This window comes from Oncorhynchus masou, chromosome 22 (assembly GCF_036934945.1).
Source record: "Oncorhynchus masou masou isolate Uvic2021 chromosome 22, UVic_Omas_1.1, whole genome shotgun sequence".
Classification (NCBI taxonomy): Eukaryota; Metazoa; Chordata; class Actinopteri; order Salmoniformes; family Salmonidae; genus Oncorhynchus; species Oncorhynchus masou.
The window spans coordinates 41,149,017-41,173,972 of record NC_088233.1 but is presented as its reverse complement, the minus strand read 5'-3'; the positions used below and the strand labels follow the sequence as shown (position 1 = coordinate 41,173,972).

The 24,956-nt window shown below is 43.7% G+C and overlaps 1 protein-coding gene across 1 annotated transcript; it reads left to right on the top strand.

The window, feature by feature from the left end:
* The first annotated feature begins 847 nt into the window (after positions 1 to 847).
* On the top strand, positions 848 to 21,995 carry mov10l1 (Mov10 like RNA helicase 1). The gene is made up of 25 exons (XM_064928965.1): positions 848 to 941; positions 3,286 to 3,473; positions 6,614 to 6,776; positions 6,927 to 7,039; positions 7,442 to 7,629; positions 8,046 to 8,189; positions 15,181 to 15,292; positions 15,506 to 15,585; positions 15,728 to 15,922; positions 16,332 to 16,446; positions 16,613 to 16,790; positions 16,940 to 17,010; positions 17,117 to 17,208; positions 17,678 to 17,736; positions 17,870 to 18,022; positions 18,217 to 18,398; positions 18,855 to 19,001; positions 19,101 to 19,222; positions 19,327 to 19,426; positions 19,579 to 19,725; positions 20,063 to 20,236; positions 20,617 to 20,766; positions 20,997 to 21,104; positions 21,339 to 21,571; positions 21,701 to 21,995. The coding sequence occupies exons 1-25, from the start codon at positions 848 to 850 to the stop codon at positions 21,723 to 21,725; spliced, it is 3,333 nt and encodes a 1,110-aa protein (XP_064785037.1). The 3' UTR covers positions 21,726 to 21,995.
* The last annotated feature ends 2,961 nt before the right edge of the window (positions 21,996 to 24,956 follow it).

Here is a 24,956-nt window from a genome sequence, read left to right as displayed (position 1 = left end):
AAATTGTACATAGACCAATTTCTGATACTGTGCACATGTGTATGCAAATACATTGAAATTATGTTGTTTTCAATTTCAACCAAAACCGAACGTCGATTGGACGTCTGGCACAGTCGTCTTTTCAACGACATTTTGCTAGAGTGGGATAAATTCTCTATATTATGCGGGGAATACTTTGGAACAGATTTCCAAAATTTAAATCACTTGAAGCTGATATCATGGTGTTAGAGTTTAAAAAAAATGTTAGCCCCCCTAAAAAAATATATTTTGCTCAGATAACTTGGGGGGGGCAAACCGAATCAACCCGCGGGACGCCAGATAGGAACAGACCTTTCAATGCTCTTGCTAACGTTCGAGTTGGCGGGACTATTTGAAGAAAGGTGTCCGTGTGCGCGCACGCAATTACATCTTTTTAGTCGCGTGTGTGAGAAAGCAGCACGTGAACACATTTACGAAGAGCAATTTGCTGCAACAGAGGTATGTTGCCTTGTACAACAATTTCTTAGGAATAAAGCAATATTTTATTAGTTAGGTTATGCACCGTGTTGTATTTTCATCACGTTTATATAGCTACAAACCTGCAATAAAGACGAGTTTTGGAAGCATAATGTCAGTCAACTAGCTTCTGTTCGCATAGCTGTCAACATTAGCGTGCTAATAAATTAGATGCAACGGCAATTGTATTAGCTATCAAGTGCAATGCGTTGCATGACCGATAAAGCAATCAAGTGCAATAGTGGCCACACTTATGTAAATGAGCTTGATAAACCACCAGTCATATTGTTTTGTTTTCCCCTCTGCCCTCATTTACAGTAGCACCACCTTCAGCATCTAGCTACTTGCAGACATGGTAACAGCAGTGCAGTGTGTGATAGCCAAGTTGCTGGCCCCACTATGGAGAAAGGTAGAGGAGGCTGAAGTGGATGGGTTATATGGCGCAGGTAAGTCTTCAAATGAGCTCACCCAGCAGCCTGACAGCTTCTCAATGCACCTGTCCTGTTTCAGTCGACAGCGAATGAGTGCTATAAATCCCAGAACGTGATCGATCCAACATTGCCAGTGGCTACAACCCACCTGTTCTCAAAGGAATTTGAACTACTTTTCTGTGTCAAATCTCTGATTTAGTCAAAACCCTTGACAGTTACATTGACGAGAAAAGTATGTGGACCCGTTGGAAATACCTGTATTTGTGCATGAATTGGTCATAAAATAGCCTATCTTCATCTAGGTCAAAACAATACAAACACAGCCTGCTTACACAAATAACAAACAGTTATATGTGTATGTCTTTATTGAACACAGTGTAGACATTCACAGTGCAGAGTGGGAAAAGTATTTGAACTCTTGGATTTAATAACTGGTAGACCCTCCTTTGGCAGCAATAACCTCAACCAAATGTTTTCTGTAGTTGCGGATCAGACCTGTACAACGGTCAGGAGGAATTTGGACCCATTCCTCTTTACAAAACTTTCAGTTCAGCAATATTCTTGGGATGTCTGGTGTGAACTGTTCTCTTGAGGTCATGCCACAGCATCTCAATCAGGTTGAGGTCAGGACTCTGACTGGGCTACTCCAGAAGGTGTATTTTCTTCTGTTGAAGCCATTCTGTTGTTGATTTCTGTGTTTTGGGTTGTTGTCCTGTTGCATCACCTAACTTCTGTTGAGCTTCAATTGGCGAACAGATAGTCTAACATTCTCCTGCAAAATGTCTTGATGAACTTGGGAATTCATTTTTCCGTTGCTGATAGCAAGCTGTCCAGGCAGTAAAGCAGCCCCAAACCATGATGCTCCCTCCACCATACTGGTTTTGATGTTGGTGTGTTGTGCCTTTCTCCACACATAGTGTTGTTTTGTTCCTTCCAAACAACTCAACTGTAATTTCATCTGTTCACAGAATATTTTGCCAGTAGTGCTGTGGAACATCCAGGTGCACTTTTGCAAACAGACGTGCAGCGATGTTTTTTTGGACAGCAGTGGCTTCTTCTGTGGCGTCCTCCCATGAACACCATTCTTGTTTTAGTGTTTCACATATCGTAGACTCGTCAGATGTTAGCATGTTCCAGAGATGCCCAGTCTTTAGCTGACACTCCTAGGATTCTTCTTAACCTCATTGAGCATTCTGCACTGTCATCTTTGCAGGATAGCCACTCCTTGGGAGAGTAGCGACAGTGCTGAACGTTCTCTATTTATATACAATTTGTCTTATCGTGGCCTGATAAACATCAAGGCTTTTAGAGATACTTTTGTAACCCTTTCCAGCTGTATGCAAGACAACAATTCTTAATCTTAGGTCTTCTGAGATCTCTTTTTGTTTCGAGGCATGGTTCACATCAGGCAATGCTTCTTGTGAATAGCAAACTCAAATTGTGAGTTTTTTTTTAATAGGGCCAGGCAGCTCTAACCAACATTCCAATCTCGTCTCATTGACTCAGGTTAGCTGACTCCTGACTCCAATTAGCTTTTTGAGAAATCATTAGCCTAGGACAGGGGTGGGCAAACTTTTTGGCTCGAGGGCCACATTGGGATTTTGAAAGTCAATGGAGGGCTGCATTTTGAGGGACCAATTGTTTGTTAAAATCTATTTGCGTGGGCCTTCCTAGTGGTACAGCGGTCTAAGGCACTGCATCGCGTCACTACAGACCTAGGTTTGATCCCAGTCTGTTTCACAGCTGGCTGTGACTGGGAGACCCATGAGGCAGCGCACAATTGGCGTCGTGAGGGTTTGGCAGGCAGAGATTTCCTTGTCCCATCGCGCTCTAGTGGCTCCTGTGGCGGACCGGGGGCGTGCACACTGACACGGTCGCCAGGTGTACGGTGTTTCCTCCAACACATTGGTGTGGCTGGCTTCCAGGTTAAGCGGACATTGTGTCAAGAATCAGTGCTGGTTTGTGTTTCAGAGGACGCATGGCTCTCGACCTTCGCCTCTCCTGAGTCCGTACGGGAGTTGCAGGGATGGGACAAGACTGTAACTACCAAACCACGAAATTGGGGGTAAACAACAGTCTCGTGGGCTGTACTGTGCCCCCAAGGGGCCTATACTTTTTCCAACCTACACTGTGAATGTTTAAATGATGTATTCAATATAGACAAGAAAAATACAAATTGTTTATTATTAGTTTAAGCACTCTGTTTGTCTATTGTTGTGACTTAGATGAAGATCAGATCAAATTTGATGACCAATTTTTTCAGAAATTCAGGTACTTCCAAAGGGTTCACATACTTTTTCTTGCCACTAAGTTTTTCAATGCAATGATCAATGACCGGTCATAATCCTTTGTGTGTCAGCGATGGAGGAGGTCCGCAACCTGCGCTGCGGCGTGGTGACCCTGCTGTGTCAGGACTACGGCATGATCGACGACGATGTCTACTTCACCACTGGAGAGGTGCTGGGTGGCGTGCCGCTCAGAGTCGGGGATGCAGTCAACGGCCTTGCAGTACGAGATAGTGCCCAAGGAGGGTGGAAAGCACTGAGGGTGAGACACTTTGACCAAGACCTTACTATAACCAGTATGGTTTTGTTATCTATGAAGATGAGACCTGGCTGTGTCTCACTATTTAAATTGGTTTCTTACTTCTTATCCTGGCCTTTATTACAATTGCTGGGTGAAATGACTAGAGCCCGACCGATGTGAGATTTTTGGTCCGATTTTAGAGTGGAAATATAATATACAATATCTGCATATTTTATTATAGCTTTAATAATAAAATAAAAATGTCTGTAAGGATTGTGCTTTCAACAGGCCTATAAAGATACTCAAAGCTGATTTCTTAAATTTGAGGAAAGAAAATTAATGTGAATGGCGTCAAGTACACTCACAGGTAGTTAGCTGGCTAGCTAGCTAGCACTCGTCATGGAAACGGGGTTGGCGAAAAGTGAATTTGCACCACTCCCTGACAGGTGACAACACATGCATCCAAGCGTAGCTATGAAGCACTACTTTGTAACCTTCTATGTTTTTTTTAGTGTCTTGGAAAATGTTTGAATGACAGAGCTTGAGGAATACCCTTGGCAAAGAGCAAATATAACACTCCAGATTTTGCAGTCTTCACTAAAGGGCTGTAACGATAATATTACCACAGAGTAGAACATTCTGCTTGCTTTAGATTTGGGCATAGCATCCATTGTTTGTCACAACACCCTACCATGACACTTTACGTAACAGTATATGGCCAGTGTGTATTTTTTGCACTTTATTGAGATGGCAAGCTTCTATCTACTCAGCACTCACGGTAGAAGCAGTAACTTCACTCTCCTCTCTGACTGGTGTAGATGCGTTGGAGAAGAGTGTTGAGTCTTGCTGTAGCGCTCCAAGGAAAGATAGGCTTATTGCCATGTAAAGAGCGTCCTCTTTACTAAAAGTCAGTCTATGATGGGGACGGGGATTTTGGTGTGTTTTCTCTGCATCTTATATTGAATCCCCCGAAAATGACCAATATATCTGATACAAATACATCTGTAAAAGGCTAATATCAGATGATTTTAATATCAGTCAACCGATAAATAGGTCAGGCTCTAGAAATGAGTATAGGTTTCAACAATGTATTTTTTTCAATATGTTATTTTTATTCAAAGATTTAATCATGGACACTTACTGACAGTTGTGGTTGCTTCACGCGATGTATTGTTGTCTCTACCTTCTTGCCCTTTGTGCTGTTGTCTGTGCCCAATGTTTCTCCCATGTTGTTGTGCTGCTGCCATGTTGTTGTTACCATGATATTGTCATGTGTTGCTACCATGTTGTTGTCATGTGTTGCAACTAGAGGTCGATCGATTAATTGGAATGGCTGATTAATTAGGGCCGATTTCAAGTTTTCATAACAATCGGAAATCGGTATTTTTGGACACCGATTTTGCTATAAAAAATGTTTTGGTTGCACCTTTTATTTAATCTTTATTTAACTAGGCAAGTCAGTTAAGAACACATTCTTATTTTCAATGACGGCCTAGGAACAGTGGGTTAACTGCCTCGTTCAGAGGCAGAATGACAGATTTTCACCTTGTCAGCTTGGGGGATTCAATCTTGCAACCTTACAGTTAACGAGTCCAATGCTCTAACCACCTGCCTCTAATTGCACTCCACGAGGAGACTGCCTGTTACGTGAATGCAGTAAGCCAAGGTAAGTTGCTAGCTAGCATTAAACTTATCTTATAAAAATCAATCAATCATAATCACTAGTTAACTACACATGGTTGATGATATTACTCGTTTATCTAGCGTGTCCTGCGTTGCATATAATAGATGCGGTGCGTATCGTTGCTCCAACCTGGCTCATGCGAACTGTGTGAAGACTATTTCTTCATAACAAAGACAGCCAACTTCTCCAAACGGGGGATGATTTAACAAAAGCGCATTTGCGAAAAAAGCACAATCATTGCACGACTGTACCTAACCATAAACATCAATGCCTTTCTTAAGATCAATACACAGAAGTATATATTTTTAAACCTGCATATTTAGCTAAAAGTAATCCAGGTTAGCAGGCAATATTAACCAGGTGAAATTGTGTCACTTCTCTTGCGTTCATTGCACGCAGAGTCAGGGTATATGCAACAGTTTGGTCTGCCTAATTTGCCAGAATTATTATGACATAATATTGAAGGTTGTGCAATGAAACAGGAATGGTTCCGTATTTCATTGAAAGAATAAACGTCTTATTTTCGAGATGATAGTTTCCGGATTCGACCATACGACCTACGGCTCGTATTTCTGTGTGTTATTATTTTATAACTAAGTCTGATTTGATAGAGCAGTCTGACTGAGCGGTGGTAGGCAGCAGCAGGCTCGTAAGCATTCATTCAAACAGCACTTTTGTGCGTTTTGCCAGCATCTCTTCGCAATGCTTCAAGCATTGAGCTGTTTATGACTTCAAGCCTATCAACTCCCGGGATTAGGCTGGTGTAACCGATGTGAAATGGCTAGCTAGTTAGTGGGGTGCGCGCTAATAGCGTTTCAAACTTCACTCGCACTGAGACTTGCTCTGCATGAGTAACGCTGCTTTGAGGGTGGCTATTGTCGATGTGTTCCTGGTTCGAGCCCAGGTTGGAGCGAGGAGAGGGATGGATGCTATACTGTTACACTGGCAATACTAAAGTGCCTATAAGAACATACAATAGTCAAAGGTATATGAAATACAAATCGTACAGAGAGAAATAGTCCTATAATACCTAAAATAACTACAACCTAAAACCTCTTACCTTGGAATATCAAAGTCTCATGTTAAAAGTAACCACCAGTTTTCATATGTTCTCATGTTCTGAGCAAGGAACTTAAACGTTAGCTTTTTTTACTTGGCACATATTGCACTTTTACTTTCTTCTCCAACACTTTGTTATTGCATTATTTAAACCAAATTGAACATTTTTCATTATTTATTTGAGGCTAAATTGATTTTTATTGATGTATTATATTAAGTTAAAATAAGTGTTCATTCAGTATTGTTGTAATTGTCATTATTACAAATACATTTAAAAAATCAGACTTTAATCGGTATCAGCTTTTTTTGGTCCTCCAATAATCGGTATTGGCGTTGAAAAATCGTAACGGTCGACCTCTAATAGAGACGCATGCATACTATGTTCTGTGGTGACAACTGTGGCCATTCCATTCCTCAGGTGGAGAAGAACGCTGATGCCTGGGAGGAAGGAGGGGGAGGAGCCTCCCTGGAGGCGGACAGCAACCAGCTCCGTCCTCTGATTGGTACTGTGACGTCATGTGACCGGGACGGTGGCTTCATCAATCAGACCACTTTTTTTCCACGAGAAGCTCTTTGTGATGGTACTGTCAACGATCAAAATAGATTTACTCCTATTTATGTTCTACTAATCTATTTCTATGCTGCCAAGCTTTCCCAGATGCTATACCCGTTTAGCCTTTAATTTCCTATTCTATGCTTCCTTTTTTCAATTCCTTGCTCCTGTCCATCAGGTTTTGAACCCATGAAAGGGGACTGGGTCCAGGCCCAGTACTTTATTAGTCCCACCCAGTGGAGCAGCCAGGCCCGGTCTGTGTCCCCCTTACGCTACCGGCGCATGGACCAGGTCAGTCCCTCCTCTAGAAATTCATTCATTCATTCATTCATTCATTCCTTGCAAATGGCATTTCAACTTTTACCTCACTGAAGACATGACAACATGCAGTACCTACATGTTTCGTGCCCATGGACTTTGATCTGTAGTCCAATTATCATAAACTTTTCGTCTCACCCCCTTCTGATTTGGAAAGGCACACACCTGTCTATATAAGGTCCCACAGTTGACAGTGCATGTCAGAGCAAAAACCAAGCCACGAGGTCGAAGGAGTTGTCTGTAGAGCTCCGGGACAGGATTGTGTCGAGGCACAGATCTGGGGAAGGGTACTAAAAACATTTCTGCAGCATTGAAAGTCTAATCTCACTTCCTTCTCTGCACACACACTCTCTCCCATACTCCCACCCTACCCAGGTGCGTGTGTCCAGTGTGTTTGGCAGCAGCGGCGTGGTGGAGGACAGTGTGTTCTTCAGCCTGGACAACCTACTACTCCCGGCCGGGTACCGTCCCTCCCCTGGGGACATGGTCAGCCTGGTGGTGGTGGAGAGCAGCCAGTCCTTCTACTGCTGGAGGGCTCTGTGCATGGCTACCAGCCAACACAGGTAAATAACCACAAACAGTTCTGTTGGAGGGCTCTGTGCATGGCTCCCAGCCAACACAGGTAAATAACCACAAACAGTTCTGTTGGAGGGCTCTGTGCATGGCTCCCAGCCAACACAGGTAAATAACCACCAACAGTTCTGTTGGAGGGCTCTGTGCACGGCTACCAGCCAACACAAATCTCTACAAAAATAGGCCCTGGACAATGATCAGTGAATTAATACATTTCCCACTGCTACACACACAAACCCCTGTACCAATGAAATGACCTGTGATTGTCTCATGGCATTATCAGGAATTCCACCATGTATGTTGGGTGAAATCTCAGGTGGAATTCATATGGTATTAAAGGCTGCTAATGAATCAGGACTTGGGCCACTAACCTACACCATTACCTCTGGTCTTTTTCCTCAAACAGTATGAATACTGTCAATAACAGGTCTGTCCCAGAGGCGGAGATCAATAGTCTCCTGGAGGACAAGGGGGGCCTGGTGGTTGGCGACAAGACACACTTTGGGGTTCTGCTGCTGGGAGAGAGCCGGGAGCTGGTTGTCTGGATACAGTGAGTCAGCCATGGAGTGTCTACTTGTCTTAAATGAGAGAACTACCCTGTAAATCTGTAAATACCCTGATGAAGGCTTTTGTAGAAATGTGTTTGTTTTACAGTGCATTCAGTTTTTACCAACTTTTGTTATATTTCAGCCTTATTCTAAAAATCATTAAACAAAAATGTTTTACTCATCAGTCTACAAACAATACCCAATGATGACAAAGCGAAAACAGGTTTAGACATTTTTGCTAATTTATTCAAACAAGTATTCAGACCCTTTGCTATGAAACGCGAAATTGAGCTTGGGTGCATTCTGTTTCCATTGATCATCCTTGAGATGTTTCTACAACTTCATTAGAGTCCACCTGTGGTAAATTCAATTGATTGGACATGATTTGGAAAGACGCCAACCTGTCTATATAAGGTCCCACAGTTGACAGTGCATGTCAGAGCAAAAGGAATTGAAGGAATTGTCCGTATAGCTCCGAGACAGGACTGTGTCGAGGCACAGATCTGTGGAAGGGTACTAAAACATTTCTGCAGCGTTGAAGGTCCTTAAGAACACATAAGGGACTGTGACTCTGACTCGACCATAACACGATGCATCAAAGACATCAGCGAGGACATCGCTAAGCAACTGATTACTGACAGATCCGTGGCGCCGTGTTTTAGTATTGCGCTTGACGAAAGCACTGATGTAAGTGACATTACCCAATTATGTGTTTGGATCCGCTTCCCTCAAAACGAGTTGTTCCGAGAGAAACTTTTAGGTTTACTGCCCCTTCAGGGACAAACACGAGGAGAGGATATTCTGTTAATAATATTGACCGGTCAAATCTGGCAACTCTGTGCTGCCGGTGGCCCAAACATGTGAGGGAAGGAGAAGGGACTCATAGGCCTGATGAGAAAAAGAGAGAATATTCCCAAATTTGTTATGTTTCATTGTATCATTCATCAGGAAGCACTTGTGGCTAAACTCAAAGACTGTGACTTACAGAATGTGATGCAGCAAGTCGTGCTCGTGGTGAACATTTATTATTGCGAGGGCACTGAATCAACGGCAATTCCACCAGTTTCTGGAGGAATACCAGACAGAATACGACAACTTGATATTTCACAATGAGGTGAGATTGCTGTCTCGTGGCAGAGTTTTCGAAAGATTTCTTTCTCTCCACCCTCAAATCTGTGAATTTGTTGCAAGCAAGGGGAGAGAGGAGCCAGAGCTGGATGATCCACACTGGATATTAAAGCTGGCTATTTTTAAAAAACTGACATCACCTGCCACCTGAACACAATGTATCTCCAGCTCCAAGGGAAAGCTACAACTCTGGGCAAAATGCTGCGTGTGGTCACAGCGTTTCAACATAAAATCACCACACTGTTCATACCTGATAGTTTGTTCATTTCCCAAACCTCAGAGCAGTCACCACATCCAACCCTGACATACTGCTACATTTAAGCTATGATGCATTTGTGCGTGTGTTGGAGTTCAATTTGGAGTTTGAGTAAAGATTCATGGATATGGAGTACAACATCATTGAGAACCCCTTTTCATGTGCTAGTGTCATCTCTGACCCCAGTCATCACAACCCTCTGTCCTGACCGTGCTGGAATAGAGAGTGAGATAGTGGAGCTGCAGGCCTATGACACATTGTAAGGTGAACTAAGATCAGGTGTTACCCATTTCTGGAGCCTTGTGTCAGACACCGAGTATCCACTTCTAAAGCAGTGTGCAACATTTTCAACAATGAACATTGTGAAACTAAAGCAGAGAAACAGACTGACCAATGCACACCTGGATTGCCTCACATGAATAGCAACAACAGACTATACATTTAGAATGAATTCAGTCAAGGAGCAGAAGGGACATTTTTTTGCTCATCCAACTACTGAGGTAACCCTTAATATGGGTCTAATACATGTGATGTAGCCTATTTGATGTGTGTATGTATATATTTGTGATGTGCTGTACATCAAATCAATTGCATTTGCTCTCAATTGATAATATTGGAATAAAAAGTACAACAAATAAAGATCTGTGCGGCCCTCTGTCTCATCACAAAGTGGTCCCCTTACAAAAAATAGTGATTAACACTCTCCCTAATTATTGCCGTCGGGGTGCCCAGCACAGGTACTCCCAGCAGAGGGAGCCAATGCGGCACATACCTCCCCTCTATCACAAACCCCCGGGGTAGACCTCCCAGAATACCGGGGGTGGGGGGGACTATTTCACCTTTTGTGACTAGGGGGCAGCATTTTCATTTTTGGAAAAATAACGTTCCCGTAGTAAACGGGATATTTTGTCAGGACAAGATGCTAGAATATGCATATAATTGACAACTTAGGATAGAAAACACTAAAGTTTCCAAAACTGTAAAAAATATTGTTTGTGAGTATAACAGAACTGATATTACAGGCGGAAGCCTGAGAAAATCCAATCCGGATGTGCCTCATGTTTTGAAAGCGCTGCGTTCCAATGCGTCCCTATTGAGCAGTGAATGGGCTATCAACCAGATTACTTTTTCTCCATATTCCCCAAGGTGTCTACAGCATTGTGATGTAGTTTTACGCATTTATGTTGAAGAATACCCGTAAGCGGCTACATTGCGCAACTGGTCACCTGATGGTTCCCAGAGTGATTCTCATGTAAAATACAGAGGTAGCCATTATTCCAATCGGTCCTACTGAAAAACCAATTGTCCCGGTGGATATATTATCAAATAGATATTTGAAAAACACCTTGAGGATTGATGATAAACAACGTTTGCCATGTTTCTGTCGATTATTATGGAGCTAATTTGGAATGTTTTTTGGTGTTTTCGTGACTGCAATTTCTGGGCGATTTCTCAGCCAAACGTGAAGAACAAACGGAGCTATTTTGCCTACAAAAATAATATTTTTGGAAAAAAGGAACCATGGCTATCTAACTGGGAGTCTCTGAGTGAAAACATCCGAAGCTCATCAAAGGTAAACAATTTAATTTGATTGTTTTTCTGATTTCCGTGACCAAGTTACCTGCTTGCTGGACAAAATGCTATACTAGGCTATCGATAAACTTACACAAATGCTTGTCTAGCTTTGGCTGTAAAGCATATTTTGTAAATCTGATATGACAGGGTGATTAACAAAAGGCTAAGCTGTGTCTCAACATATTTCACTAGGAATATTTTCTAGGAATATTTATGTCCGTTGCGTTATGCAAATTAGTGTCAGTCGATGATTACGCTCCCTCATGCGGGATGGGAAGTCACTATTAATCCATTTTAGAATAAGGCTGTAATGTAACAAAAAGTAAAGGGGTCTGAATACTTTCCAAATGCACTGTAATAACATTTAAGCACAATTATTTGGACCATTGTCCAACCAAGACTCAGGTGAGCCCTGAATGACATAAATCACAGAAATAAACACATCAAAATGCAAATGCAAGCAGAAAGAAAACACGGTTGTAAAAAAAAACTAAGGTCCTCAAAGAGCTTTCTGAATTGACCTAGAGGCACCAGAACGTTTAACATTTTGAAGATTTTACCCCAAAAACAGTGCAGAAAAAGCTAAACGCTGATTTACCTAACGCTGTAGAGACAATGAATTTCCAGAGTTGGCCATCCCTGAGACTGTGTGTGGTAAACTAGTATGTCTAAAGGTTAGTAATGATGTTCGATACAGTGGGACTTTTTTCTAAAAGGGCTTTATAAATGCAACCATAGCAATGTATCAACCTTCGTGACATCAGAGGGCCAACCATGCAGTGATGAGTACTAAACCTAATGACCCTGCGTGGCATATCTTATATATATTTATATATATAGATATCTGTTATAATCAGCCTCTTGATATGCCACACCTGATAGGAGTGGCATATCTTGGCAAAGGAGAAATGCTCACCAACAGGGATGTAAACTAATTTGTGCACAACATTTTGAGAGAAATAAGCTTTTGGTGCTTATGGAACATTTCTGAAATCTTTTATTTCAGCTCATGAAACATGGTACCAACACTTTACATGCTGAGTTTATATTTTTGTTCAGTATAGATACGCTTTTGGCACGAGCACATCCAGTGGTGGAAAAAGTGCCCAGTTGTCATCCTTGAGTAAAAGTAAAGATACCTTATTAGAAAATGACTCAAGTGAAAGTCACCCAGTCTAATACTACTTGAATAAAAGTCTAAGTATTTATTTTCAAATATACTTAAGTATCAAAAGTAAATGTAATTTGTAAAATATGCCTCAGTATCAAAAGTAAACGTATAAACCTTCCCGAGTGACGCAGCGGTCTAAGGCACTGCTTTTAGTGGGACATTTCTGGGATCTTTTATTTCAGCCCAACACTTTACATGTTGTGTTGATATTTTTGTTCGGTATAGATGCCCAGATATTTGTAAGCAGGGACACAATCAATATGGGCACCATTTTTTTTAAGTACATATGCTTAAATCATCAGTTATTTGTATGTCTAGAGAACAATATATACTTAGTTTTAACTGCATTCAGTACTAATTTCAGGTCAAGAAAGTTTTTCTGTAATGAAGGCAGACTGTGGTTCAGATAGAGGCTGTTCAACCATGGTGGCAATACCATACACAACAGTATTCTCGGTATACAAGTGGTTACATTTTTCTTTACAGACAAGTCAATATTGTTAATGTAAAACAGGGTGAAGTACAGGACTATATCGCTATTTTTTTCAAACTTGTGGGCAATTCAGGATATGTCTCTCAATTAAAAAATAAAATAATGATTGTTCTCTAAGCGGCGTTGTACAATTAAAGGTCAAATACACTGCATATCAAATGAATTCAGGACTTGTGAAGTTATTCCCAGGCTAAATATAAGCCTTCCACAACCACAAGACCCACTAATAACTTTATTTTATCCAAATAGTTTAACATTTGTAGAAAGAAAATATGCATCTAGAACCATACATAATGCACATTACCTAATACTGACTAAGTTCTTGTAGCAGATGTTAGGCTATCGAAAATGTAAATGCTTGTCGGAGGAAGATGTGCTCTCTCAACTTTGTTGGCGTGTCACGTAGGGCGAGGGCTTGGTTTGTGTGTAAACCATAGAGGATAAGGCGAAGTGAGAGGTTTCACTCGCGCTAAAATTGGTCCAAAATAAGCCCAATGTGTTTCAATGGGCTTATTTTGGACCTAAGCTTGTCGCCTGCCTCTTTGACAACTCCCATTGTTATGGCGGAAGCGTGCATCTCGTCATTATATATAGACCTCGGGGGTAAATGGGGAGGTGAACACAGCACAGAAGGAGCGAAAGAGACGACCCAAAATACAAGACAAGAACAAGCGGACATAAACGCTCATAAAATCAATACAGACATTTGGAATATTGCGCAAAAACATACATTTTAATTAATCTGATCATCCAGCCCTATGCAGGACCCAGAATCGACACCTTTCGTTATATCCAGAAAACCTGACTTAGAACTCAAATGTGTATTCTTTGATAGTGTTATCTGTGAAGTAAACTAGTTACAACAGGGTGGGCATCTTTGATGGGGGTGGGGGCCCCAAAAAATCTGAACTCATCATGGGTCAGTGTACTCACATCCATACCCACTGTCAGAGCTGACCCTAGCTTTTTGGGTGCTTTAAGCAAAAATGTTGTGTGTGCCCCCCATCTTGCGAGCAAAACATATTTGCGGCCCCCCTTTTGACAGCAGCGAGAAATTGAATGTTTTAGAGTAAATTTCCTGAAGTCTGCACATTTTGCCATGGGCGTAGAGAAAATGTTGCAGTTTTTTATAGCAAGTTTGCGGCAATTCTACACATTTTACAATGGGGCGGAGAGAAACGTTTGCAGATTTTAATAATTTATCTGAGCGAGAGTGACATGCCCCCCCCCCCGGTCGTTAATTTGACCATGATTACTTTACGTTTTGATAGCTGGCCGCTTAACTACTTTACCAATCTAAAAAATGTTAGCTGACATGGGCTAATTGAGTTACTGTCTGTGACTGACATGACGAGAGAAACTGCTGATGCGCAACCAAATTTCGAAATTGCACCTTGTGCAATTTTCCATTTCTGAGCTGCAGATACATGCAGCCTGTTCTAGCCAATTTGAGGAAAGCCTCTGAATTAGCAAGTGATCAATAGTATCGAAGGCCTTTGACAAGTCAATGAAGAGGGCAGCACAATGTTGCCTTTTATCCATTCAATTAACCACTTTTATAACTAGGGATGCAGTGCAATGACCTGGTCTTAAACCTAACTGATGTACATTTAGCTATGAAATGTGTTCTAAGAAAGATCTGAGAATTAATCAAGGATTTTAATATTTTAGCTAGGTAAGGAAGTTTTGAAATTGGTTGATTTTTAGATATGTAGGCCACAAGGGTCACCAGCTTTGAAGGGGGAGTAGATGAGCCGCCTTCCGAACCTTGGGGATAGCACCAGACAGTGGAGGCTGCTGACGAGAGGATGACTCTTAATAATGGCTGGAATGGAGCGAATGGCAAAAAACATATGGAAACGATGTGTTTGATATTGTTGATACCGTTCCTCCTGTGGTACCAGATATACAGTGGATTTGGAAAGTGTTCAGACCCCTTCACTTTTTCCACATTTTGTACGTTACACATAATACCGCATAATGCCAAAGTGAAAACAAGGTTTTAGACATTTTTGCTAATTTAATAAAAAAATCAACTGATACCTTAAGTTTTCAGAGGCCACTGTGTTCAAGTTGTAGAAACATCTCAAGGATGATCCATGGAAACAGGATGCACCTGAGCTAAATTTCGATTCTCATAGCAAAGGGTCTGAATACTTATGTAAATAAGGTATCCGTTTTTTTATTTTAAGTACATTGGCAAACAGGTCTAAAGACCTGTTTTCGATTTGTCATTATGTGGTAATGTATGTAGAGTAGGGATTTTTAAATGTAATCCATTTTAGAATAAGGCTGTAACATAACAATGTGGAGAAAGGGAAGGGGTCTGAATACTTTCTGAATGCACTGTATTCTCTTTTCTCTTGACAGGAATCGAGGCTCTGAGACCCATAGACTGAAGTGCTGTGAGTTTGCTGGCTGGGACTCAGAGGAGCAGTTCAACCTAGGGACTGTGACAGACCCACCGGGACAGAGAGAGGGTGTTGTACAGCTTCCTGATCTAACACAGATCCTCTATCGGGGTATTCAGGGCCTATCCAGCAAGCACACTCCCATGGTGGGTCCCGCTCTCTACCCGCAGTCCGGGTCTGCTGGGCCTACTGTACTGCTCAATGGTGATGGGAAGGAGATGAGTGAGATAGATGGAGATGTGGTTGGAGAAACTGGTGAGGCACATCAGGACACTGTTCACAAGCCTGCCATACGGACAGATGAGCGAGATGTGGAGATCGCACCAGGGGAGAAGGTATCTGTGAAAGTGGGCTGCCGAGCCAAGTAAGTCATGCTTAGCTAGCTGCTATACAAGTCTGGTATAGTTGTCTTTCTGGTGGTGTCACTATTATCTGACTGAATCAATTTGTTCTGAAGATTCAGGTTTTTTAAAACAGTGATTATGTATCCCTCCATCTTACCCTAGGAACTTGGGGCGTTGTGCGGAGCTGCTGCTCCTGCACTTCCCCTCTTTCACCATTGGGAGGCGTCTGGAGGTCACAGTAGGCAGTAAAGAGGAGAGTCTTCTCCAACCCGTTGCTCCCTACTGCCCGGCAGCCCCACTGCCCCTTCCTCAGGCTGCCCAGGTGGTCACTGTGATGGCTGCACATCCACCTCAACGGTAAACTACACCCTGATATAGTTTCTCTGTTGTGTAGGTATGTTCGGCCTACCTGCAAACCACATTTCCCTATAGAATAATGATGATTATATTGACTAGTTGGTGATACTGTCCACCAACGTTTTCTCTATAATCAAATGTTTTTTTCCCCGAACCTAGTTACTCTACCCATGTTGGACATGTTGAATGATGACAGTTTGGTCCACATTGATGTATTACACCCCTCCTGTGTAGTTAGAATTGCACCCCTCCTGTGTAGTTAGAATTGCACCCCTCCTGTGTAGTTAGAATTGCACCCCTCCTGTGTAGTTAGAATTGCACCCCTCCTGTGTAGTTAGAATTGCACCCCTCCTGTGTAGTTAGATAAAATCGCTAGCCTATGACTTTCTATTCTTATTTGATTTCACAGGCTGACGAAGCGCCACCTGCCTAACTTCCTGGGTAACTACCCGGTGCCCCAGGCTCTACGGGACTGTATGGAGGCCGACCGTGACGTGTTGGTGGCCCAGCCATGTCTTGGAGAGGTAAGGGAAGGAAGTCTTCTATCGTCAATTACATGTTCCCACCAGCCTACAGAAATCTGGCTCCAATTTGGTTTTGATTGAAAAGTCGCTCTGGATTTTGATATGGGGGCCTTTGCACCTCCACTGTAAAATAATGGATTAGTTAATCTCCCTCTATTTCTGACAGACTCTGTCGGCGGCCAACATGCGTCTCCGTTTCTCGTCCCTGCTGTGGCTGGAGGAGCTACAAGCTGAGAGCGAGCTCAAGGAGTTCAGCATCAGTGGAGCCCTCCTCAGGAGAGGCGCCATCTATCTGCACCTAGAAGTGCTTGGCCTGGCTGAGGGCAGGCCCAGTCTCTTCATAGGTATCTGTTGAGTCTTAATTTGGCCTTGTAATAATAATGGAACGTTTGATTGTCACACACACCAGATGGGTACAATGAAATGTGTCTTTTCACAGAGTCAGCCATACTTGAATTGAGATGTTTGATATAGTGTTTTGTCTGCTCTACAGGTGACAGAGTGGCACTGAAGAAGCAAATCAGTGGAGGCGTGGTGATGGAGTACATCGGTTATGTCACAGAGGTACTCACAGGTTTTGATCTTCTTAGCGTTTTGCTTGCCGCGCTGATATTTCTCCTTGTGCTTTGTTCACACTGACCTGAACACTGTTTGTGGACCATATCCACAGATCAGTGATGAGGACGTGAGTCTGAGGGTGAACACTGAGTTTCAGCATGGCTACCTGGGAGAGCCTCTAGATGTTGAGTTCACCTTCAACAGGTACCTGCCTTGTCCTGGTTCTGGGAGGGATCCTTTCTGTGTCACTAAGTGTTGATCTCTGTTCCTTTAGCATAGATAGCGTGTGACAGGTTGACAGTATACAGGTTGACAGTATATGGATTATGCATGATGATGTTTGCGTTGACAGTATATGGATTATGCATGATGATGTTTGCGTTGACAGTATATGGATTATGTATGATGATGTTTGCGTTGACAGTATATGGATTATGCATGATGTTTGTGTTGACAGTATATGGATTATGTATGATGATGTTTGTGTTGACAGTATATGGATTATGTATGATGATGTTTGTGTTGACAGTGTATGGATTATGTATGATGATGTTTGTGTTGACAGTGTATGGATTATGTATGATGATGTTTGCGTTGACAGTATATGGATTATGCATGATGATGTTTGCGTTGACAGTATATGGATTATGCATGATGATGTTTGTGTTGACAGGTTGTCCATGAGGCGATGCCACTTAGCACTGGACCAGAACAAGCACTTTGAAGAGAATGGTGATCTTGGCTTTTTTTGTCTCAATCCCATTTCCAAAATTTCAACTGTTTCTTCTTCTCTCTCCCCAACCCCTGGTAAATATATTTCCTGTCTGGTCCACCACTGATTGTGTGTCTTCTCCTCTCTTCCCAGTGTTCTTCCCTAAAGCTGTGATACTTCAGGCCCCTCTATGGACAGGAGAGTGGGGTCCAGAGGAGGTGAAAGAGGGCACCCTCACAACCGATGGGGTGAAGCTGTCAAGCGTCTCCGTTGACATGGTCTCAAAGGCCACACAAACCAAACCAGGTGATATAAGCATTGGGAGTCCTTCATTCTGACAGCACAGAGATGATCTGTATACTACAGCTGATGAACTGTCCTAAACCTGAAGGGCATTAGAACTCGTGTCCTAACCAAGACAGTTCAGTACATTTGTGAGACAGAATGAATGATCAGTGAAGGAGAGGGGAACGAGTATTGAGCCTCTTTAAATCTGTCAGATTCCAGGCTGCCATCTAAACCCATCCCTAAACCAGGCCAGTTATTCAACCAGCAGCTGAACCCGTCTCAGAGGGAGGCAGTGAAGCGGATCCTGGCAGGGGAGTGTCGGCCCACTCCGTACATCCTGTTTGGACCCCCAGGGACAGGAAAGACTATCACGCTCATAGAGTCCATACTACAGGTAGACACCCCTCAACCTGGGAGGTATCCTAGTGAGCGTTGGGCCAGTAACCAAAAGTTTGTTGGTCTGAATCCCTGAGCCGACTAAGTGTAAAATATGTGGACATGCCCTTGAGGAAGGCAATTAACCCCAATGGATATCAAATGTTATTTGTCACATGCGTCATAAACAACCGGTGTAGACAAACAGTGAAATGCTTACTTACGGACCCTTCCCAACAATGCAGTGAGAAAAATATACAGCCAAACCCCCGGTTTATATAGGATTGTTGTTTTTTTTTCAAATGTTTTGACTGTTTGGGTCAGCCTGTCTGATGAGCAGGGTTTGCACTTGTACTATGTTCCATCGATTCCATTGCACCTGGCAAACTCTATCAAGTTTCTTGTATTTGGTTATTTACAGCAGTTTCCCTCCATTTTAGTTCCGTGAATAAATAATAGTGGCCTCCTCCCATAGGTGTATCACCGCCTGCCCAGTAGTCGTGTGCTGGTGTGCACTCCCTCCAACAGTGCTGCAGACCTCGTCTGTATCCGTCTCCATGAAAGTGGGTACCTGAACTCTGCCAGCCTGGCCCGCGTCAACGCCTCCGGTCGACAGGAAGAGGTACTGCACCCATTGCCGCCACAGGAGTTTCATCAGTCCTATTTTTTCCAACCAGTTCGTGCCTCTGTCTGTATCGCATTTCCCTCTGTACCTCCATAGGCCATCCCGGAGGTTCTAAGGCAGTACTCTCAGGCTGGAGAGGACATCCGACACGCCTCCTTTCACAGGATTGTGGTCAGCACCTGTTCCAGCGCCGGCATGTTCTACCAGATTGGACTGCGGTGAGGGAGGGTAATAGGGTTCAGTGTTAACCTCCCTCACCAGAGGAAACTTAACTGTAGTAAACCTGATCTAAGGTCATTGTCTCTTTGCTGCGTTTCCTCAGTGTGGGTCATTTCACCCATGTGTTTCTGGATGAGGTTGGCCAAGCCACGGAGCCAGAGGCACTGATCCCTCTGGGGCTTCTGTCAGAGAGAGACGGACAGGTTAGATTGAACACCGAGTACATCTACAGTGGCGCAACTGTGAAGAAACAACCCATTGCCCATAACGGACATAAGTCATAATTGACCATGTGTTCTGTAGCCTCCTGATCAGGAAGTGAGTCATATTTTCTGTTGCTCTCGCCATCCTTTAGATAGTTCTGGCCGGAGACCCCCGGCAGCTGGGTCCAATTGTGAAGTCCAAGCTTGCGCAGGCGTTCGGCCTGGGGGTGTCCCTGCTGGAGAGACTAATGGCCAACACTCTGTACTCCAGAGAGAATGGCGGGTACAACCCAGTGCTGGTGAGTAGACACACGCACTATCCCTGTCAGTGCCATGATCACTAAAATCCTTCATAGTGAATCCACCAACTATGAATACAAATTCTACATGTTTTTCTACATAATGTTTTGCCCTTGCATTGTAATATAATGTATACCATTTATCAGACTTGTTTTATAACCTACAGTCATGTATGCAAGCATTTTACTCATGGATATCCCCAGCGGAAATCAAGCCCACGACCCTTGGTGTTGTAATCACCAAGCTCTACCGACTGAGCCACACAGGACTGCGTGGTAAATAGATGCTACCACAGTTGACACGTTCTCCTGGTGGCCTGCCTTCTTCCTCTTCCAGGTGACCAAGCTAGTGTACAACTACCGTTCCCACGAGGCCCTCCTGGCCCTGCCCTCTAGACTGTTCTACAACGGGGAGCTGTGTGTCAGGGCCCAGAGGCTCGTAGTGGACTCCCTCTGTCACTGGAGCCGTCTGCCAACCAAGGGATTCCCCCTCATCTTCCACGGAGTCAGGGTAAGGACCCCGTCTCTTACTCCCTGTTCTCGTCAATCAATCAATTGAATGTATTTTTTTAAAGCCCTTTTTACATCCGCAGTTGTAAAAGAGGAGGGGGGACGGGCAGCAGGTCAGGGACAAGGGACTGGGTCCCATAGTCGCAGGCAGAACTTGCCCAAAAGGAACTCAAGACATGGCCTCTTTCTAAATAGTCTTGTCTTTACATACTCATATCCTCCTGTCCTCTTCCAGTCTCTTTCTCAAACAATCAGCGTTTCCTCTCCTTGCTGACCACTGACATTTTTTGAACATTTTGACAAATATGGGTTTTCCTCTTTGGTTGGAGCAAAACCTAGATGTCGAACACCAATAATGCCAGTCACCATTCCCCCTCTCAGGGCACAGAGATGAGGGAGGGCAACAACCCGTCGTGGTTCAACCCTGGAGAGGCGGTACAGGTGATGCTGTACTGCTGCCAGCTGGCCAAGAAGCTCTACAATCCTGTAGCTGCGAGTGACATTGGCATCATCGCCCCCTACAGGAAACAGGTTAGTAGTGCACATTTCGGCCATCACTGGTTGGTCCTATTCTGTTTTGTCAATCTGCTAGTTTTGACGTTCACCCCAGAGTCTAAGCCTCTAGCAGGCGATATCTACTAAGCTAACATTTAAAAGGCCTCAAAAACTCAAAAAGTGACTCGTTCTGTCACAGTAGTACAGTTTTCCGTCAACTCTGAACACCGGTCTGAACCACTGAACCATGAACCTCTCCTCTCCAGTCGGAGAAGATCCGTGTGCTGCTCCACCGGGTGGGCCTGTCTGACATCAAGGTGGGCTCTGTGGAGGAGTTCCAGGGACAGGAGTTTCTGGTTATCATCTTGTCCACGGTAATATTCCTTTCCTCTGTCCTACTTATTATTGAACTCTGACTAATTTCTCCCTTTACAGGGTCTCTGTTCCGTTCCTTTTCAATTAAGGGAATCAATTCTGAAATGGAAAAATATTAAATAATATGTCACTTTTGTATGAGCTGAATATCACTTTGCTGAAATTGACTGAATTTAAGTTGTAATTCACCCCTACCCTAAAACATCTAAATAAAAGACCTCTTGTTGTTCCAGGTGAGGGCAAATGAGTTGGTGCAGGGCAACGACCTGCAAAGCATACTGGGATTCCTGTCCAACCCTAAGCGCTTTAACGTAGCCATCACTCGGCCCAAAGCCCTGCTCATTGTCGTGGGCAACCCGCACATCCTCGTCAAGGACCCATGCTTCACCGCGTTACTCCAGTATTGTTTTGAGAACGGGGCCTACCTGGGCTGTGACCCCCCAACCTGTCTCAGGGCAGCACACCGGTGTGTTTAGAGTGTATTATGCACCACACACACACACACACCATTTAATTTGAGTACAAGCAAGACTCTTCACGATGTGGCTTTTAATTTGTCGGTAATAATAACACACATTGATCTGTTTCTCCTCAGAGCTGCCAGTGAGAAAGAAGAGTGAGAGTTCACCGCCCTCACCGCTGACACTCCACTGCTACCTGTACAATTATGTTCAAATACAAGTTTCTTCTTTCATTCTTTACATTACGATGACTTAGCTCTCTGCATTTGTTATTCTACACCGTCGGCTGCATATGTCTTAATCGGTGGGAAATGGAGAAATGGTTTGTAAAAGATGTATTAAGAGAATGCACTCCCATTTCTAAACTGCTGTATGTTGCTGTTATCATGCCGTCCACTGGGTGGCAGTAATTAAATATGACAAACCTTTGGTGTTTTTTCTTACTGGGTTATTGTACTTTGACACCAGTGTCAATGATGCATTATTGATGATGCAATATTGGTGATGCGTTATACCTGTATGAGTCTTAAGGACTGGTACCAGGGACTACCTGTGAGAAACCTAGCCTGAATTAGAGGGGGACTGGGACTGTTACCATGGCACCTGAATCCCACTTCAAAGAGCTCATGTAGAAGTTTTTTTTGAGTTAGGCTCGTTGGCAACTCATTAAAGTTCTATTGAGTGAATGAGCACCCCACCCCCTTCTCTCTCCATCTCTTCACCCCACTCTCACTGGGCTCCATCAGGGCTGACTGTCACTGGAGATTCAGACTGTCAGTTGCCACATCCAGTCTCTGTGGACCTGTAGACAGACAGACGCTGCCCGTCTGCCACAGATGCTTAGACACACTGTCTCCTGCAGCCCAGTGTATCCCATTCCTCACATTGCTAAAAAAATGTCTGAGATGCTTAAATAGTCACTCATTAGAAAGGTTATGGTTTTCTAAATCCAATGGTTGGCATATCTACTAGGGCCCTGTATTTTGCTCAATGTGACATGCTTGGATTTTTTTTAACCTTTTATTTAAAGCTTTTTCATCAAACTGTCCCTTAATTCGGGATGTTCACCATCCTCTGACAAATGCTTTCATTTTTTGTGTAAGTCTTATTTCTGGGTAAAGATCAAATCTCGCTATGTCATGTGATTCTGCAAAACACATGGCTCTGGCTTATGCGAAGTCAACTCCTTCACTGTCAGAAGATGCTGTGTTGACTACTTATGGGTATCTTAGTTAAGAGCATTGGGTCAGAACCGAAAGGTTGCTGGTTGGATTTTCCCGAGCCAACTGTGCCCTTGAGCAAGGCACTTAACCCTAATTGCTACTGTAAGTCCCTCTGGATAAGAGCGTCTGCTAAATGATTAAAATCAACAACAAAAGATGTGAATGTACTATGAAAAGACTTCAGTTCCTTACTCCCACGGTTTAGGAATTCTGTATGGTAGAGGCAACATGATGAGTGACTACTTGTGGAAGTCAAGCTAACAGATCTACAGCTCCAAATACTATTAATTAGTATCTAAATATAAACAATGGAGTCTTGTGTGAGAACTTGCTGACATGGACCGGTTGAATTGTGGAGAAGTGGTTGGTAGCGTACAGAGCTCCCTCTGCTATTGTGGTACTGGTTCAATGACCAGTTTCTCTGGACCCCTATTGTACACTGAAACACACTACAATTATGGTATAGGTAGATGCACCTATAGTAAGATGACCATAAACACAAAGACTTGAATGCTAGCTAGTCCAACTGTGGTTTTACAGTGAACATACTGGATATGTGAGTGTGCTGTTCCTGTGCATCCCCGCTAGATGTTTGATGAACAGATACCCAACAAAACAATAGTCTCCATTATTGGCAGGCAGCTTAGGGCAGGCCACACATTATCAACACAAACACAGCGTCTACAGATTGGCAGGGGGGCCGTTAGAAAGAAAAACAGCTCCCTGCCGGGATAATGGCAGAGGGAGCTTGTTAAATGTGTGGCCCCATTGTTCTGACAAATTGGTCTGTGGCTCTAAATTGCCCCAGTAGAGCTCCTCGTCTGAACCCAGGCCCCCGGCTCAGATCAGACTGGGGCTGGGCAAGCAGTAATCCTTTAGAAGGGGGCTGCATAGCTAGGGCCGGTGGAGCTCTGACTGGAGACTGAAGGCTGTGGGAAAGTAAGGGGCCAAACCGACTGGGCCTGTATTCATGAATCATCTCAGAGTAAGAGTACTGCTCTAGGATCATTTTTGCCTTTAATATCATAAAGAATAAGATGACATGGACAGGGGGACCTGATCCTAGATCAGCACTCCTACTCAGAGACGCTTTATGAATATGGGCCCCAGGGCTTAGATTGGCTCGCCTGGCACGTCTTCTGCCTCAGCCACTATTCCTTGTGTGTGGGACAACAAGATTCAGCCCTATTACTGACTTTAAGCCTTCTGGGCACAAACCCGTCGAAGATACACATAGTTGTGGAGACAGGCATAATCCACACAACAATTGCATTGAGTTACTTATCAAATGTACTTTCATTTTCTGCTGCCGTTAGAAGCTAAAGTCCTGAGAGACGGAAGGATTGAGAGAGCCAGACCGTCATTAGAAGCTAAAGTCCTGAGAGACGGAAGGATTGAGAGAGCCAGACCGTCATTAGAAGCTAAAGTCCTTAGAGCCAGACCGTCATTAGAAGCTAAAGTCCTGAGAGACTGAGAGAGCCAGGATTAGAAGCTAAAGTCCTGAGAGACGGAGGGAGTGAGAGAGCCAGACCGTCATTAGAAGCTAAAGTGAGAGAGCCAGACCGTCATTAGAAGCTAAAGTCCTGAGAGACGGAGGGAGTGAGAGAGCCAGACCGTCATTAGAAGCTAAAGTCCTGAGAGACGGAGGGAGTGAGAGAGCCAGACCATCATTAGAAGCTAAAGTCCTGAGAGACGGAAGGATTGAGAGAGCCAGACCGTCATTAGAAGCTAAAGTCCTGAGAGACGTAGGGAGTGAGAGAGCCAGACCGTCATTAGAAGCTAAAGTCCTGAGAGACGGAAGGAGTGAGAGAGCCAGACCGTCATTAGAAGCTAAAGTCCTGAGAGACGGAGGGAGTGAGAGAGCCAGACCTTCATTAGAAGCTAAAGTCCTGAGAGACGTAGGGAGTGAGAGAGCCAGACCGTCATTAGAAGCTAAAGAGGACGGAAGGATTGAGAGAGCCAGACCGTCATTAGAAGCTAAAGTCCTGAGAGACGGAGGGAGTGAGAGAGCCAGACCTTCATTAGAAGCTAAAGTCCTGAGAGACGTAGGGAGTGAGAGAGCCAGACCGTCATTAGAAGCTAAAGTCCTGAGAGACGGAAGGATTGAGAGAGCCAGACCGTCATTAGAAGCTAAAGTCCTGAGAGACGGAAGGATTGAGAGAGCCAG

Coding starts and splice junctions, on each gene's coding strand:
- mov10l1 (XM_064928965.1), top strand. CDS start 848: ATGGTAACAGCAGTGCAGTGTGTGATAGCCAAGTTGCTGGCCCCACTA. Junction 7,040..7,441: donor GCTACCGGCGCATGGACCAG/GTCAGTCCCTCC, acceptor CACCCTACCCAG/GTGCGTGTGTCCAGTGTGTT. Junction 20,767..20,996: donor TCGCCCCCTACAGGAAACAG/GTTAGTAGTGCA, acceptor TCTCCTCTCCAG/TCGGAGAAGATCCGTGTGCT.